The sequence below is a fragment of the Brassica napus genome, chromosome C5 (assembly GCF_020379485.1).
Source record: "Brassica napus cultivar Da-Ae chromosome C5, Da-Ae, whole genome shotgun sequence".
NCBI lineage: Eukaryota > Viridiplantae > Streptophyta > Magnoliopsida > Brassicales > Brassicaceae > Brassica > Brassica napus.
Genome location: NC_063448.1, coordinates 54,088,304 through 54,107,815, shown reverse-complemented (window position 1 = coordinate 54,107,815; position 19,512 = coordinate 54,088,304). Strand labels below are relative to the sequence as shown.

At 29.0% G+C, this 19,512-nt stretch overlaps 1 protein-coding gene across 1 annotated transcript; it reads right to left on the bottom strand.

The window, feature by feature from the left end:
- Window positions 1-16,942: 16,942 nt before the first annotated feature.
- Window positions 16,943-18,229, bottom strand: LOC106400280 (probable galacturonosyltransferase-like 4). Its single transcript, XM_013840655.3, has one exon. It carries the CDS (start codon window positions 18,002-18,004, stop codon window positions 16,958-16,960), a length of 1,047 nt encoding a protein of 348 aa, XP_013696109.1. The 5' UTR covers window positions 18,005-18,229; the 3' UTR covers window positions 16,943-16,957.
- Window positions 18,230-19,512: the final 1,283 nt, after the last annotated feature.

Below are 19,512 nucleotides of genomic sequence, written 5' to 3'. Positions count from 1 at the left end.
ATAAAACTTCTAGTTAAAATAATTTAACCAAAATTCTGCCAAAGATCACCTATATCAACAAGCTGAAAACCTATAAGAAGGAAGACTATTTGAAATACACGACTTTTACTATAACCAGACAACTCAATCTTAAATTTTTTAACTCCAAAACTATTACGAAATGTTAATTTGCCATCGTGGGCGTTGCCGTTGATCTCGATATGACGGATGTTGACTCTGATAGTTAAATCCCACAACTCGTATTTATGTGTAATTTTAGCAAAATAGTGATACATGTTAGGCGGTTCATTGAAGATTTGTTTTGTTATAGATTTATTTTTTCAGAGAATCAACTTTTTGTATGCCTTATTTCATTTATCTTATGATTTATTTCGCTTTTTGCCCATTTTTATAAGATTTAACATTTAAAATGTCATTATATCTATAAGATATGCAATAAAAAAACCTAATGAACAAAATAGCTATTGTAAACAAATCCAAATAATGTCTAAAAACCTAATTCATTATATTTATATTTTATCTATATAATTATATTTTAATTAATTATATTTTTATGATTAGCTAAAATAAAAATAATTTAATCCATAAAATTAACACATAGTTAAACTATTAAAATAATATTTATTTTATTAGTATATATATATCATTATTGCTTTGTCTTTAGCAAAGAAAAAAAATTAATAAAAATCTAGAGAATCTATAGCAATGTATATAAAACATTGATAAAAATTTATAATCAGAATATATACTAGAGAATCAGCGTCACTTTTAAAACTATCTAAAACTTTTTAAAAATTCAAACTCTGCACACAAGAGGCAGCCACGCACTAATGGAGACAGGGCCGGCCCTGAGATATAGGGAACTGTATGCGGTTTTTAAAAAAATTCCAACTAAAAATTTTTTTTGGTAAATTTTAGGAGTCTAAAAAAAATTTTTGAGGGCTTTTTTCTATGTAACTTTTTCCAAAAATTTTGGAGGTCTAAGGTCAATGTTTCGTTAGGCTTTTCCCAGGACCGGCCCTGTGGAGATTACGATGAGTGAAAGCCGGAGAGAAGATGACAAGGAGGAAGCCTCACCGGAACCTGACGAACTTCCTCCAGAGATCATCGAAGAAATTCTTATCCGACTTCCAGCGAAATCAATCGGGAGATTCAGGTGCGTGTCAATGTATTTTAAACTCTCTTTCACGGTACATGTACATCGTTTTAATTTTTTATCAATTAATTTAGTAAAACTTCATAATTCTCCTTAAATTGGTGGACTAACCCCTATCAAATCGCTATTTTCTAGAGAAACGAAGACGAGAAAAGTTTCAAACCTCTTTGACCCTCGTCATAAGTTAGTGAAGAATGCAACTATGCATTAAAACAGTATTTTCATATATTTAAACTTTTCTCAAAAAATATGTGTTAACCCCTACGAAAATTTTTCGGTAAATGCTCTATATACTGAAGCCTATGATCTTTATTCTTGTTTTAAAATTTCTAAACACATTCTACATTTGTATTAATGTATATTAAACTCTTTTTCAAGGTACATGAGCATCGTCTTAATTTTTCGTCAATTAATTTAGTAAAACTTCATAATACTCCCTAAATTGGTGTACTAACCACTATAAAATCTCTATTTTCTAGAGAAACGGAGACAACAAAAGTTCTAAACATATTTGACATTCATCATATGTTATTGAAGGAAGCAACTATTCATTAAAACAGAATTTCATATTTTTGAATTTTTTTTCAAAATCTATGTGTTAGTCCTACGAAAATATTGAATTTTTCAGTACATGTTCTATATACTGAAGCCTATGAACTTTATTGATGTTTTAAAATATGTAAACGCATTCTACATTTGTATTAATATATATTAAACTCTCTTTCATGGTACATGGGCATCGTTTTAATTTTTTTCAATTAATTTAGTAAAACTTCATAATACTTCCTCAATTGTGGACTAACCACTATAAAATCGCAATTCTCTAAAGAAACGGGGACAACAAAGGTTCCAAACCTATTTGACCTTCATCGTATGTTAGTGAAGGATGCAAATATCCATTAAAACAGTATTTTCATATTTTTGAGCTTTTCTCAAAATCTATGTGTTAACCCCTAAGAAAATATTGAATTTTTCGGTAAATGCTCTATATACCGAAGCCTATGATCTTTAGTGTTGTTTTAAAATATGTAAACACATTCTATATTTGTATTAATGTATATTAAACTCTCTTTCAAGGTACATGTGAATTGTTTTAAAAAAAATTTCAATTAATTTAGTAAAACTTCATAATACTCCCTAAATTGGTGGACTAACCTACTCTAAAATCGCAATTTTCTAGAAAAACGGAGACAGCAAATGTTCCAAACCTCTTTGACCTTCATCATATGTTAATGAAGGATGCAAGTATGCATTAAAACAGTATTTTCATATTTTTGATTTTTTTCTCAAAATCTATTTGTTAACCTCTACGATAATATTGAATTTTTCGGTAAATGCTCTATATACTGAAGCCTATGATCTTTAGTGTATGTTTAAAATTTATAAACACATTATACATTTGTGTTAATGTATATTATACACTCTTTCATGGTACATGAACATCGGTTTTATTGGTACATGAACATCGGTTTTATTTTTTGTCAATTAATTTAGTAAAACTTCATAATACTCCCTAACTTGGTGGACTAACCAACTCACTATAAAATCGTTTTTTTCTAGAGAAACGGAGACAACAAAAGTTTCAAACCTCTTTGACCTTTATAATATGTTATTTAAGGATGCAACTATTCATTTAAACAGTATTTACATATTTTTGAATTTTTCTCAAAATCTAATTGTTAACCCCTACGAAAATATTGAATTTAATATACATTAATACAATTTCTCAAAATACATTTCTCAAAATCTAGGTGTTAACCTTCCAATTTCGGTAAATGCTCTATATACTGAGACCTATGATCTTTATTGTTGTTTTAAAATTTCTTAACACATTCTACATTTGTATCAATTTATATTAAACTCTCTTTCCTGGTACATGAGCATCATTTTAATTTTGTTTCAATTAGTATAGTAAAACTTCATAAAACTTCCTAAATTGGTGGACTAACCACTATAAAATAGTTATTTTCTAGAGAAACGGAGACAACAAAAAGTTCTAAACCTCTTTGACCTTCATTATATCTTAGTGAAGGAAACAACTATTCATTAAAACAGTATTTTCATATTTTTGAATTTTTCTCAAAATCTATGTTTTAACCCCTACGAAAATATTGAATTTTTCGGTAAATGCTCTATATACTCAAGCCTATGATCTTTAGTGTAGGTTTAAAATTTCTAAACACATTCTACATTTGTATTAATGTATATTAAACACTCTTTCATGGTACATAAGCATCGTTTTAATTTTTTGTCAATTAATTTAGTAAAACTTCTTAATACTCCCTAAATTGGTGGACTAACCCACTATAAAATCGCTATTTTCTAGAGAAACAGAGATAACAAAAATTATAAACTTCGTTGACCTTCATCATATATTATTAAAGGATGCAAATATTCATTAAAACAATATTTTTCATATTTTTGAATTTTTCTCAAAATCTACGTGTTAACCCCTACGAAAATATTGAATTTTCGGTAAATGCTCGATATACTAAAGCTTATGATCTTTAGTGTTGTTTTAAAATATGTAAACACATTCTATATGTGTATTAATGTATATTAAACTCTCTTTCATGGTACATGGGCATCGTTTTAATTTTTTGTCAATTAATTTAGTAAAACTTCATAATATTCCCTAAATTGGTGGACTAACTACTATAAAATCTCTATTTTCTAGATAAACGGAGACAACAAAAGTTCTAAACATCTTTGACCTTCATCATATGTTATTGAAGGATGCAACTATTTTTTAAAACAATATTTTCATAGTTTTGAATTTTTCTCAAAATCTATGTGTTAACCCCTACGAAAATATTGAATTTTTCAGTAAATGCTCTATATACTGAACTCTATGATCTTTAGTGTTGTTTTAAAATATGTAAACACATTCTATATTTGTGTTAATGTATATTAAACTCTCTTTCATGGTACATGGACATCATTTTAATTCGTTTTCAATTAATTTTGTAAAACTTCATAATACTCCCTAAATTGTGGACTAACCACTATAAAATCGCAATTCTCTGGAAAAACAGAGACAACAAAGGTTACAAACCTCTTTGACCTTCATAATATGTTAGTGAAGGATGCAAATATGCATTAAAACAGTATTTTCATATTTTTGAATTTTTTCAAAATCTATGTGTTAATCTCTACGATAATATTGATTTTTTCGGTAAATGCTCTATATACTAAAGCCTATGATCTTTAGTGTTGTTTTAAAATTTCTAAACACATTCTACATTTATATTAATGTATATTAAACTCTCTTTCATGGTACATGGGCATCGTTTTAATTTTTTGTCATTTAATTTAGTAAAACTTCATAATACTCTCTAAATTAGTGGACTAACCTCTATAAAGTCGCAATTCTCTGGAAAAACGGAGACAACAAAGGTTACAAACCTCTTTGACCTTCATAATATGTTAGTGAATGATGCAAATATGCATTGAAATAGTATTTTCATATTTTTGAATTTTCTCAAAATCTATGTGTTAACTTCTAGGATAATATTTAATTTTTCGGTAAATGCTTTATATACTGAAGTCTATGATCTTTAGTATTGTTTTAAAATTTATAAACACATTCTACATTTATATTAATGTATATTAAATGCTCTTTCACAGTACATGAGTATCGTTTTAATTTTTTGTCAATTAATTTAGTAAAACTTTACAATACTCCTTAAATTGGTAGACTAACCACTATCAAACCGCTATTTTCTAGAGAAACGAAGACGACAAAAGTTTCAAACCTCTTTGACCCTCATCATATGTTAGTGAAGGATGCAAATATGCATTAAAACAATATTTTCATATATTTGAACTTTTCTTCAAAAATATGTGTTAACCCCTACGAAAATATTAAATTTTTTGGTAAATGCTCTATATACCGAAGCCTATGATCTTTATTGTTGTTTTAAAATTTCTAAACATATTCTACATTTGTATTAATGTATATTAAACTCTCTTTCATGGAACATGAGCATCGTTTTAATTTTGTTTCAATTAATTTAGTAAAACTTCATAATACTCCCTAAATTGGTGGACTAACCACTATAAAATCGCTATTTTCTAGAGAAACAGAGACAACAAAAGTTCTAAACCTCTTTGACCTTCATCATATGTTAGTGAAAGATGTAACTATTCATTAAAACAATATTTTTATATTTTTGAATTTTTCACAAAATCTATGTGTTAACCATTACGAAAGTATTGAATTTTTCAGTAAATGCTCTATTTACTCAAGCCTATGATCTTTAATGTAGGTTTAAAATTTCTAAACACATTCTACATTTGTATTAATGTATATTAAACACTATTTCATGGTACATGAGCATAGTTTTAATTTTTTGTCAATTAATTTAGTAAGACTTCATAATACTCCCTAAATTGGTGGACTTACCACCCACTATAAAATCGCTATTTTCTTGAGAAACGGAGGCAACAAAAGTTTCAAACCTCTTTGCCTTTTAACATATATTAATTAAGCATGCAACTATTCATTAAAACATTATTTTCATATTTTTGAATTTTCTCAAAATCTAATTGTTAACCTCTACGAAAATATTGAATTTAATATACATTAATACAATTTCTCAAAATACATTTCTCAAAATCTAGGTGTTAACCTTCCAATTTCGGTAAATGCTCTATATACTGTGGCCTATGATCTTTATTGTTGTTTTAAAATTTCTTAACACATTCTACATTTGTATTAATTTATATTAAACTTTCTTTCATGGTACATGAGCATCATTTTAATTTTGTTTCAATTAATATAGTAAAAATTCAAGAGAAACGGAGACAACAAAAGTTCTAAACATCTTTGACCTTCTCATATGTTAGTGAAAGATGCAAATATGCATTAAAACAGTATTTTCATATTTTTGAATTTTCTCAAAATCTATGTGTAAACCCCTACGATAATATTGATTTTGTCGGTAAATGCTCTATATACCAAAGCCTATGATCTTTAGTGTTGTTTTAAAATTTATAAACACATTCTACATTTATATTAATGTATATTAAACTCTCTTTCATGGTACATGGGCATCGTTTTAATTTTTTGTCATTTAATTTAGTAAAACTTCATAATACTCTCTAAATTGGTGGACTAACCTCTATAAAATCACATTTCTCTAGAAAAACGGAGACAACAAATGTTACAAACCTCTTTGAACTTCATAATATGTTAGTGAAGGATGCAAATATGCATTAAAACAGTATTTTCATATTTTTGAATTTTCTCGAAATCTATGTGTTAACCTCTAGGATAATATTTAATTTTTCGGTAAATGCTCTATATACTAAAGCCTATGATCTTTAGTATAGTTTTAAAATTTATAAACACATTCTACATTTATATTAATGTATATTAAACTCTCTTTCACAGTACATGGGCATCGTTTTAATTTTTTGTCAATTAATTTAGTAAAACTTCATAATACTCCTTAAATTGGTGGACTAACCCTTATCAAATCGCTATTTTCTAGAGAAACGAAGACGGCAAAAGTTTCAAACTTCTTTGACCCTAATCATATATTAGTGAAGGATGCAACTATGCATTAAAACAGTATTTTCATATTTTTGAACTTTTCTCTAAAAACTTGGGTTAACCCCTACGAAAATATTAAATTTTTCGGTAAATGCTCTATATACTGAAGCCTATGATCTTTATTGTTGTTTTAAAATTTCTAAACATATTCTACATTTGTATTAACGTATATTAAACTCTCTTTCATGGAACATGAGCATCGTTTTAATTTTGTTTCAATTAATTTACTAAAACTTCATAATACTCCCTAAATTGGTGGACTAACCACTATAAAATCGCTATTTTCTAGAGAAACAGAGACAACAAAAGTTCTAAACCTCTTTGACCTTCATCATATGTTAGTGAAAGATGTAACCATTCATTAAAACAATATTTTCATATTTTTGAATTTTTCTCAAAATCTATGTGTTAACCCCTACGAAAATATTGAATTTTTCAGTAAATGCTCAATTTACTCAAGCCTATGATCTTTAGTGTAGGTTTAAAATTTCTAAACGCATTCTACATTTGTATTAATGTATATTAAACACTCTTTCATGGTACATGAGCATCGTTTTAATTTTTTGTCAATTAATTTAGTAAAACTTCTTAATACTCCCTAAATTGGTGGACTAACCCACTATAAAATCGCTATTTTCTAGAGAAACGGAGACAAAAAAAGTTCTAAACCTCTTTGAACTTCATCATATGTTATTGAAAGATGTAACTATTCATTAAAACAATATTTTCATATTTTTTAATTTTTCTCAAAATCTATGTGTTAACCCCTACGAAAATATTGAATTTTTCAGTAAATGCTTTATTTACTCAAGCCTATGATCTTTAGTGTAGGTTTAAAATTTTTAAACACATTCTACATTTGTATTAATGTATATTAAACACTCTTTCATGGTACATGAACATCGGTTTTATTTTTTGTCAATTAATTTAGTAAAACTTCATAATACTCCCTAAATTGGTGGACTAACCAACTCACTATAAAATCGCTATTTTCTAGAGAAACGGAGACAACAAAAGTTTCAAACCTTTTTGACCTTTATCATATGTTATTTAAGGATGCAACTATTCATTAAAACAGTATTTTCATATTTTTTGAATTTTTCTCAAAATCTAGGTGTTAACCCCTACGAAAATATTGAATTTAATATACATTAATACAATTTCTCAAAATACATTTCTCAAAATCTAGGTGTTAACCTTCCAATTTCGGTAAATGCTCTATATACCGAGGCCTATGATCTTTATTGTTGTTTTAAAATTTCTTAACACATTTTACTTTTGTATTAATTTATATTAAACTCTCTTATATGGTACATGAGCATCATTTTAATTTTGTTTCAATTAATATAGTAAAACTTCATAAAACTCCCTAAATTGGTGGAATAACCACTATAAAATCGCTATTTTCTAGAGAAACGGAGACAACAAAAAGTTCTAAACTTCTTTTACCTTTATCATATCTTAGTGAAGGAAACAACTATTCATTAAAACCGTATTTTCATATTTTTGAATTTTTCTCAAAATCTATGTGTTAACCCTACGAAAATATTGAATTTTTTGGTAAATGCTCTATATACTCAAGCCTATGATCTTTAGTGTAGGTTTAAAATTTCTAAACACATTCTACTTTTGTATTAATGTATATTAAACACTCTTTCATGGTACATAAGCATCGTTTTAATTTTTTGTCAATTAATTTAGTAAAACTTCTTAATACTCCCTAAATTGGTGGACTAACCCACTATAAAATCGTTATTTTCTAGAGAAACGGAAATAACAAAAATTCTAAACTTCTTTGACCTTCATCATATGTTATTGAAGGATTCAACAATTCATTAAAACAATATTTAATATTTTTGATTTTTTCTCAAAATCTACGTGTTAACCCCTACGAAAATATTGAATTTTTCGGTAAATGCTCGATATACTAAAGCTTATGATCTTTAGTGTTGTTTTAAAATATGTAAACACATTCTATATTTGTATTAATGTATATCAAACTCTCTTTCATGGTACATGGACATCGTTTTAATTTTTTGTCAATTAATTTAGTAAAACTTCATAATACTCCCTAAATTGGTGGACTAACTACTATAAAATCTCTATTTTCTAGATAAACGGAGACAACAAAAGTTCTAAACATCTTTGACATTCATCATATGTTATTGAAGGATGCAACTATTTATTAAAACAATATTTTCATATTTTTGAATTTTTCTCAAAATCTATGAGTTAACCCCTACGAAAATATTGAATTTTTCAGTAAATGCTCTACATACTGAAGTCTATGATCTTTAGTGTTGTTTTAAAATATGTAAGCACATTCTATATTTGTATTAATGTATATTAAACTCTCTTTCATGGTACATGGACATCGTTTTAATTCGTTTTCAATTAATTTAGTAAAACTTCATAATACTCCCTAAATTGTGGACTAACCACTATAAAATCGCAATTCTCTAGAAAAACGGAGACAACAAAGGTTACAAACCTCTTTGACCTTCATCATATGTTAGTGAAGGATGCAAATATGCATTAAAACAGTATTTTCATATTTTTGAATTTTCTCAAAATCTATGTGTTAACCTCTACTATAATATTGAATTTTTCGGTAAATGCTCTATATACTAAAGCCTATGATCTTTAGTGTTGTTTTAAAATTTCTAAACACATTCTACATTTATATTAATGTATATTAAACTCTCTTTCATGGTACATGGGCATCGTTTTAATTTTTTGTCATTTAATTTAGTAAAACTTTATAATACTCTCTAAATTGGTGGTCTAACCTCTATAAAGTCGCAATTCTCTAGAAAAACGGAGACAACAAAGGTTACAAACCTCTTTGACCTTCATAATATGTTAGTGAAGGATGCAAATATGCATTAAAATAGTATTTTCATATTTTTGAATTTTCTCAAAATCTATGTGTTAACCTCTAGGATAATATTGAATTTTTCGGTAAATGCTCTATATACTGAAGCCTATGATCTTTAGTATTGTTTTAAAATTTATAAACACATTCTACATTTATATTAATGTATATTAAACTCTCTTTCACAGTATATGGGCATCGTTTTAATTTTTTCTCAATTAATTTAGTAAAACTTCCTAATACTCCTTAAATTGGTTGACTAACTCCTATCAAATTGCTATTTTCTAGAGAAACGAAGACGACAAAAGTTTCAAACCTTTTTGACCCTCATCATATGTTAGTGAATGATTCAAGTATGCATTAAAACAGTATTTTCATATATTTGAAATTTTCTCCAAAAATATGTGTTAACCCCTACGAAAATATTAAATTTTTCGGTAAATGCTCTATATACTGAAGCCTATGATCTTTATGGTTGTTTTCAAATTTCTAAACATATTCTATATTTGTATTAATGTATATTAAACTCTCTTTCATGGAACATGAGCATCGTTTTAATTTTGTTTCAATTAATTTAGTAAAACTTCATAATACTCCCTAAATTGATGGACTAACCATTATAAAATCGCTATTTTCTAGAGAAACAGAGACAACAAAAGTTCTAAACCTCTTTGATCTTCATCATATATTAGTGAAAGATGTAACTATTCATTAAAACAATATTTTCATATTTTTGAATTTTTCTCAAAATCTATGTGTTTAACCCTACGAAAATATTGAATTTTTAGTAAATGCTCTATTTACTCAAGCCTATGATCTTTAATGTAGGTTTAAAATTTCTAAACACATTCTACATTTGTATTAATGTATATTAAACACTATTTCATGGTACATGAGCATCGTTTTAAATTTTTGTCAATTAATTTAGTAAGACTTCATAATACTCCCTAAATTGGTGGACTTACCCACTATAAAATCGCTATTTTCTTGAGAAACGGAGACAACAAAAGTTTCAAACTTTTTTGACCTTTATCATATGTTATTTAAGGATGCAACTATTCATTAAAACAGTATTTTCTTATTTTTGAATTTTCTCAAAATCTAGTTGTTAACCTCTACGAAAATATTGAATTTAATATACATTAATACAATTTCTCAATATAAATTTCTCAAAATCTAGGTGTTAACCTTCCAATTTCGGTAAATGCTCTATATATCGAGGCCTATGATCTTTATTGTTGTCTTAAAATTTCTTAACACATTCTACATTTGTATTAATTTATATTAAACTTTCTTTCATGGTACATGAGCATCATTTTAATTTTTTGTCAATTAATTTAGTAAAACTTCTTAATACTCCCTAAATTGGTGGACTAATCCACTATAAAATCGCTATTTTCTAGAGAAACGGAGATACCAAAAATTCTAAACTTCTTTGACCTTTATCATATGTTATTGAAGGATGCAACTATTCATTAAAACAATATTTTCATATTTTTGAATTTTAGTCAAAATCTATGTGTTAACCCCTACGAAAATATTGAATTTTTCGGTAAATGCTCGATATACTAAAGCTTCTGATCTTTAGTGTTGTTTTAAAATATGTAAACACATTCTATATTTGTATTAATGTATATTAAATTCTTTTTCATGGTACATGGACATCTTTTTAATTTTTTGTCAATTAATTTAGTAAAACTTCATAATACTCCCTATATTGGTTGACTAACAACTATCAAATCGCTATTTTCTAGAGAAACGGAGACAACAAAAGTTCCAAACTTCTTTGACCATCATCATATGTTAGTGAATGAAGCATCAATGCATTAAAACACTATTCTTATATTTTTGAAATTTTCTCAAAAACTATGTGTAAACCCCTACGAAAATATTGAATTTTTTCAGTAAAAGCTCTATATAATGAAGCCTATGATATTTAGTGTTGTTTTAAAATATGTAAACACATTCTATATTTGTATTAATGTATATTAAACTCTCTTTCATGGTACATGGACATCGTTTTAAATTTTTTCAATTAATTTAGTAAAACTTCGTAATACTCCCTAAATTGGTGGACTAACCACTATAAAATAGCTATTTTCTAGGGAAACAGAGACAAAAAAAGTTTCAAACCTCTTTGACCCTCATCATATCTTAGCGAACGTTGCAACTATGCATTAAAACAGTATTTTCATATTTTGATTTTTTTTCAAAATCTCTATGTTAACAACCCCCTTCGAAAATATTGAATTTTCGGTATACTGAAGCCTATGATCATTGTTGTTTTAAAATTTCTAAACACATTCTACATTTGTATTAATGAATATTAAACACTCTTTCATGGTACATGAGCATCGTTTTAATTTTTTGTCAATTAATTTAGTAAAACTTCATAATACTCCCTAAATTGGTGGACTAACCCACTATAAAATCGCTATTTTCTAGAGAAACGGAGACAACAAAAGTTCTAAACCTCTTTGACCTTCATCATATGTTATTGAAAGATGTAACTATTCATTAAAACAATATTTTCATATTTTTGAATTTTTCTCAAAATCTATGTGTTAACCCCTATGAAAATATTGAATTTTTCAGTAAATGCTCTATTTACTCAAACCTATGATCTTTAGTGTAGGTTTAAAATTTCTAAACGCATTCTACATTTTTATTAATGTATATTATACACTCTATCATGGTACATGAGCATCGTTTTAATTTTTTGTCAATTAATTTAGTAAAACTTCATAATACTCCCTAAATTAGTGGACTAACCCACTATAAAATCGCTATTTTCTAGAGAAACGGAGACAACAAAAGTTCTAAGCCTTTTGACCTTCATCATATCTTATTGAAAGATGTAACTATTCATTAAAACAATATTTTCATATTTTTGAATTTTTCTCAAAATCTATGTGTTAACCCCTACGAAAATATTGAATTTTTCAGTAAATGCTCTATTTACTCAAGCCTATGATCTTTAGCGTATGTTTAAAATTTCTAAACACATTCTACATTTTTATTAATGTATATTAAACACTATTTAATGGTACATGAGCATCGTTTTAATTTTTTGTCAATTAATTAAGTAAAACTTCATAATACTCCCTAAATTGGTGGACTAACTACTATAAAATCTCTATTTTCTAGAGAAACGTAGACAACAAAAGTTCTAAACATCTTTGACCTTCATCATATGTTAGTGAAAGATGCAAATATGCATTAAAACAATATTTTTGAATTTTTGAATTTTCTCGAAATCTATGTGTTAACCTCTACGATAATATTGAATTTTTCGGTAAATGCTCTATATACAAAAGCCTATGATCTTTAGTGTTGTTTTAAAATTTATAAACACATTCTACATTTATATTAATGTATATTAAACTCTATATCATGGTACATGGGCATCGTTTTAATTTTTTGTCATTTAATTTAGTAAAACTTCATAATACTCTCTAAATTGGTGGACTAACCTCTATAAAATCGCAATTCTCTAGAAAAACGGAGACAACAAATGTTACAAACCTCTTTGAACTTCATAATATGTTAGTGAAGGATGGAAATATGCATTAAAATAGTATTTTCATATTTTTGAATTTTCTCAAAATCTATGTGTTAACCTCTAGGATAATATTGAATTTTTCGGTAAATGCTCTATATACTGAAGCCTATGATCTTTAGTATTGTTTTAAAATTTATAAACACATTCTACATTTATATTAATGTATATTAAACTCTCTTTCACAGTACATGGGCATCGTTTTAATTTTTTGTCAATTAATTTAGTAAAACTTCATAATACTCCTTAAATTGGTAGACTAATCCCTATCAAATCGCTATTTTCTAGAGAAACAAAGACGACAAAAGTTTCAAACCTTTTTGACCCTCATCATATGTTAGTGAAGGATGCAAATATGCATTAAAACAGTATTTTCATATATTTGAACTTTTCTCCAAAAATATGTGTTAACCCCTACGAAAATATTGAATTTTTCAGTAAATGCTCTATTTACTCAAGCCTATGATCTTTAGTGTAGGTTTAAAATTTTAAACACATTCTAAATTTGTATTAATGTATATTAAACACTCTTTCATGGTACATGAGCATCGTTTTAATTTTTTGTCAATTAATTTAGTATAACTTCATAATACTCCCTAAATTGGTGGACTAACCCACTATAAAATCGTTATTTTCTAGAGAAACGGAGACAACAAAAGTTCTAAACCTCTTTGCCCTTCATCATATGTTATTGAAAGATGTAACTATTCATTAAAACAATATTTTCATATTTTTGAATTTTTCTCAAAATCTATGTGTTACGAAAATATTGAATTTTTCAATAAATGCTCTATTTACTCAAGCCTATGATCTTTAGTGTATGTTTAAAATTTCTAAACACATTCTACATTTGTATTAATGTATATTAAACACTCTTTCATGGTACATGAGCATCGTTTTAATTTTTTGTCAATTAATTTAGTAAAACTTCTTAATACTCCCTAAATTGGTGGACTAACAACTATAAAATCTCTATTTTCTAGAGAAACGGAGACAACAAAAGTTCTAAACATCTTTGACCTTCATTATATGTTAGTGAAAGATTCAAATATGTACTAAAACAGTATTTTTATATTTTTGAATTTTCTCAAAATCTATGAGTTAACCTCTACGATAATATTGAATTTTTCGGTAAATGCTCTATATACTAAAGCCTATGATCTTTAGTGTTGTTTTAAAATTTATAAACACATTCTACATTTATATTAATGTATATTAAACTCTATTTCATGGTACATGGGCATCGTTTTAATTTTTTGTCATTTAATTTAGTAAAACTTCATAATACTCTCTAAATTGGTGGACTAACCTCTATAAAATCGCAATTCTCTAGAAAAACGGAGACAACAAATGTTACAAACCTATTTAAACTTCATAATATGTTAGTGAAGGATGCAAATATGCATTAAAATAGTATTTTCATATTTTTGAATTTTCTCAAAATCTATGTGTTAACCTCTAGGATAATATTGAATTTTTCGGTAAATGCTCTATATACTGAAGCCTATGATCTTTAGTATTGTTTTAAAATTTATAAACACATTCTACATTTATATTAATGTATATTAAACTCTCTTTCATAGTACATGGGCATCGTTTTAATTTTTTGTCAATTAATTTAGTAAAACTTCATAATACTCCTTAAATTGGTGGACTAACCCCTATCAAATCGCTATTTTCTAGAGAAACGAAGACGGCAAAAGTTTCAAACCTCTTTGACCCTCATCATATGTTAGTGAAGGATGGAACTATGCATTAAAATAATATTTTCATATATTTGAACTTTTCTCCAAAAATATGTGTTAACCCCTACGAAAATATTAAATTTTTCGGTAAATGCTCTATATACTAAAGCCTATGATCTTTATTGTTGTTTTAAAATTTCTAAACATATTCTACATTTGTATTAATGTATATTAAACTCTCTTTCATGGAACATGAGCATCGTTTTAATTTTGTTTCAATTAATTTAGTAAAACTTCATAATACTCCCTAAATTGGTGGACTAACCACTATAAAATCGCTATTTTCTAGAGAAACAGAGACAACAAAAGTTCTAGACCTCTTTGACCTTCATCATATGTTAGTGAAAGATGTAACTATTCATTAAAACAATATTTTCACATTTTTGATTTTTTCTCAAAATCTATGTGTTAATAACCCGCTACGAAAATATTGAATTTTTCAGTAAATGCTTTATTAACTCAAGCCTATGATCTTTAGTGTAGGTTTAAAATTTCTAAACACATTCTACATTTGTATTAATGTATATTAAACACTCTTTCATGGTACATGAGCATCGTTTTAATTTTTTGTCAATTAATTAAGTAAAACTTCATAATACTCCCTAAATTGGTGGACTAACCCACTATAAAATCGCTATTTTCTAGAGAAACGGAGACAACAAAAATTCTAAACCTCTTTGACCTTCATCATATGTTATTGAAGGATGCAACTATTCATTAAAACAGTATTTTCATATTTTTGAATTTTTCTCAAAATCTATGTGTTACGAAAATATTGATTTTTTCGGTAAATGCTCTATATACTGAAGCCTATGATCTTTATTGTTGTTTTAAAATTTTTAAATACATTCTACATTTGTATTAATGTATTAATGTATATTAAACTTTCTTTCATGGTACATGATCATCGTTTTAATTTTGTTTCAATTAATTTAGTAAAACTTTATAATACTCCTTAAATTGGTGGACTAACCACTATCACATCGCTCTTTTCTAGAGAAACGGAGACAAAAAAAATTTCAAACCTCTTTGACCATCACCATATGTTATTGAAGGATGCAACTATGCATTAAAACAATATTTTTGTATTTTTGAACTTTTCTCAAAATCTATGTGTTAACCCTCACGAAAATATTGAATTTTTCGGTAAATGCTCTATATACTGAAGCCTATGATCTTTAGTGTTGTTTTAAAATATGTAAACACATTCTATATTTGTATTAATGTATATTAAACTCTCTTTCATGGTACATGGATATCGTTTTATTTTTTTGTCAATTAATTTAGTAAAACTTCATAAAACTCCCTAAATTGGTGGACTAACCACTATAAAATTGCTATTCTCTAGAGAAACGGAGACAACAAAAGTTCTAAACATTTTTGACCTTCATCGTATGTTAGTGAATGATGCAACTGTGCATTAAAACAGTATTTTCATATTTTTGAATTGTTCTCAAAATCTATGTGTTAATCCTTACGAAAATATTGAATTTTTCGGTAAATGCTCTATATGCTGAAGCCTCATCAGTGAAGAAGAGTCAACTTCTTTGATTTTAATTCAGTGGAGCAGCATAGCAAGCTCGGAATCTCTTACAGTTGCTCCTTTTACTCCTAGCTAAATCGAGACGTGCATGATCTTATCCTGGGGTAAAATTTCTTCTGTACCTCAACTAGGGTTTGAGAAGGAGAGACATTATATATGAACAACCCGTAACGGATTCTAACAGAATCAGATCTCTAGAGAAATGAATTCAATCCTCCAGTTTCGCAGTAATACTACCCTATATACAATATTACACGTCGAAGCAAAGAGAGGTAGAACAAAACAAACATGAAACGAAGGAGAAAAAAAAAGTCCATCTGCATGATATACCATCCCACTACCAAAGCTCAATGCACAACGTCTTGTTTACGTTAAGAGTTTGTGTTACAAAATCTTTCTCTCTTGGTTTCTCTTTTTTTTTTGCTACACTTGTTTTTTTGGCTCTCTTCGATCGCTCCATGCATGGATCGTCTCCATCTCCTAGTATATATATGTGCCATCTTCTTATGTTCTTTTTTGCCTCTACTCTTCTAATGAATGTCTTGATGAACGGTACAGATCATACGGAGCCCAAAGATGATCAACAATACAAGGCTTTCTCGAATCTAATCTTAACCATGGCTTCCCTTTCCCACTCCAATGAAGAAGACTTATCGGACCTGGATGCAACGTTCTACATTTCCCTTCAAAATTATCACCTCCTAGACCATGCTGGTTCCACCGGTGATCAACAGCTTTTATATCTCCGGCGAATATCAGCAAGAACGGAGGCAATGATCCCAAATGGTATATCCTCTTCTGCTTCTGTACCGTCATCCACTCTTCTACCTTCTGTGTGTACATCCCTCTCCTCCATTTACCAACGTCCACGACCATAACGCCCGTGTTGAAATAACACGGGCGTTTTCCTTCAAGGACTTTGACTAGTTCCGGGTCCGACCAGAAAGCTTTTGTGAAATAGTAGGTGAAGTTCGCGTGGCAGTACTCTGGAGCTGCCACGACTTTACCTTCCATCTCTACATGCCATAGCTTCTCTATGTCGTCGACCACAACAAGGTCCGAGTCTAGGTATATGATCCGGTTGACGCTGGTAGGAATGATATCCGCGAGGTAGATTCTCGCGTAATTTAAGGGTTGATCAAGTGCTTGTCTGATGGACTTGGAGATTTTGCTGCGGACTAGGTTTGGGTCGAACGTATAAATCTTAAAGTTTAGGTAAGGAAAAGTTGATTTGATGCTGGAGAAGAGGTCGTTTTCGAAATGAGGAAGGGAGAGGAAATGAAAAGAGAGGTTTTCAGGACAAGTTGAATGTTGTAGGAGAGACAAGACAGCAGCCATTGTTCCACGGAGGTAGTTTGTGTCGAGAGTCATGGCTATATGAATCTTATCAGCCTCACATTGATCACCGTTTCTGAAAGCTGGGGCTTCTCTGAATACAGGGAGGGTTGGAGCAGAGGGCTTATGGAGAATGACTCCAACACGAACCGCGGTTGAGGAGGTTGTGAACAAGAGGAGGATAAAGGACAGGAGGCCAAGGAGTTGTGTGTAGGAGAGGCTCCTTGAGGCCATCCTGAACCTGATTCTCAGGTAAAGTCTTTTATTTTTATTTTTTGGGTTTTTAAAAAAGGTTTATTACAATTTAAAAAGATGAATAGTTAATAGAGGAGCCATTGGTAGGGAGGGGCTAGAATAAAGGGTTTTGAGGAGAGGCTTGTTTTATTAGCAGTAGGAATGTGAGGAAGAGATTGAAGTTCGGAGTGTTTTCCACACAATCTTTTGTCACAAAAAATCTATTTCCTTTGAAATAGAGAAGAAGAGAAGCCGGTTGTCTGATTAAATTGGGGAGAGTTTTTAGATTGTGCTAATCAATTTGCTTTGCTGTCGTTCAGTTGATTGTGCCGGCGGTTATTTTTTTATAAAGTTCTAAAATTAGAATAACAATTTTGTTCTAAAATTGTAAAGCATATGGTTTTCATGTAGTTCAAGAAGAAAAAAAAAAACAAATGTTCTTATAAAAATAGATCTAGATGTTTCAAGTCTCTTCACTTAATTTGGTAACCATCTTGCGATAACATCATACCAACTGAACTAGTTAAGAAAGTGTGTGAGACTCACTCCACATTTCAAAAATTAAGAAAAATGTGTATGTTACTTTCCATTCTTCACGCATGCCATGTCATTCTCATATAAATGTATTAACCAAATCTGTGGAAAGTCGTTGAATTTCTAAAGTGCTTCAAATACTAAAGGCTTGTTGGCTTCCCAAAAAAAAAAGAGACCAGAGATGCATGCTTACACCAACACGAGTCGTTATTGTGACAGTTTCTTCAAGTTCAATTAAAAATATATTTGCAAAGGAAAACTGAAAATCGATACCGCCCAATATATGCTAAAACAATAGTTTAACTAATAAAATACATGTAATAAAAGGATAACTAGTCCGGACGAGGTAGTTTAAGTGGCAGGACGGACCTGTGGTGGCAACCACCATCCGAGTTCGATTCCCTCCCCATGCGGAAACTACTCTGCCTCTTCTGGACACCAAAGCGGTACTGGGTTCGATCCAGCCCAGGTAAAGCCCTCCCGGGTGAAGTGGACCGCTGCCTGACCGGGACCAGGGGAATGACCCGCGAAGCCGGGAACCCCTGGAATATCAAAAAAATAAAAGGATAACTTAAACAAAGGCGCTAGCCTCTACACTCAAGGTTCTCTCCGACAGTTTAACGCTCATCCGAGTTATCGCCGGCAATTTTCAGTCAAAAGAAATCATCGGAATTGTGAAAGACATTCGATCGATTTCTTCTGAGTTTGTAACAATTTATTTTTAGCGTTTTTCTAGTTTAACTAAAAAGGCTATTCAGCCTTTCTTATTTTGTTGGGTTCTTTGGAGCTCAATTCAAATTAGTTTTCTCTGATGAAATATTTCAGTGACAAAAAAAAAGCATTCGTGGAAGGGAAAAATATCATAAAAAGACTGCAGTATATTCTGTGCTGTATTTGAGTGCAGTGCATGAATTTTTGCGTGCACGTGCTACTGGTAGAAAGACAAGTTGCTTCTTTTAGTAATAATACTATCT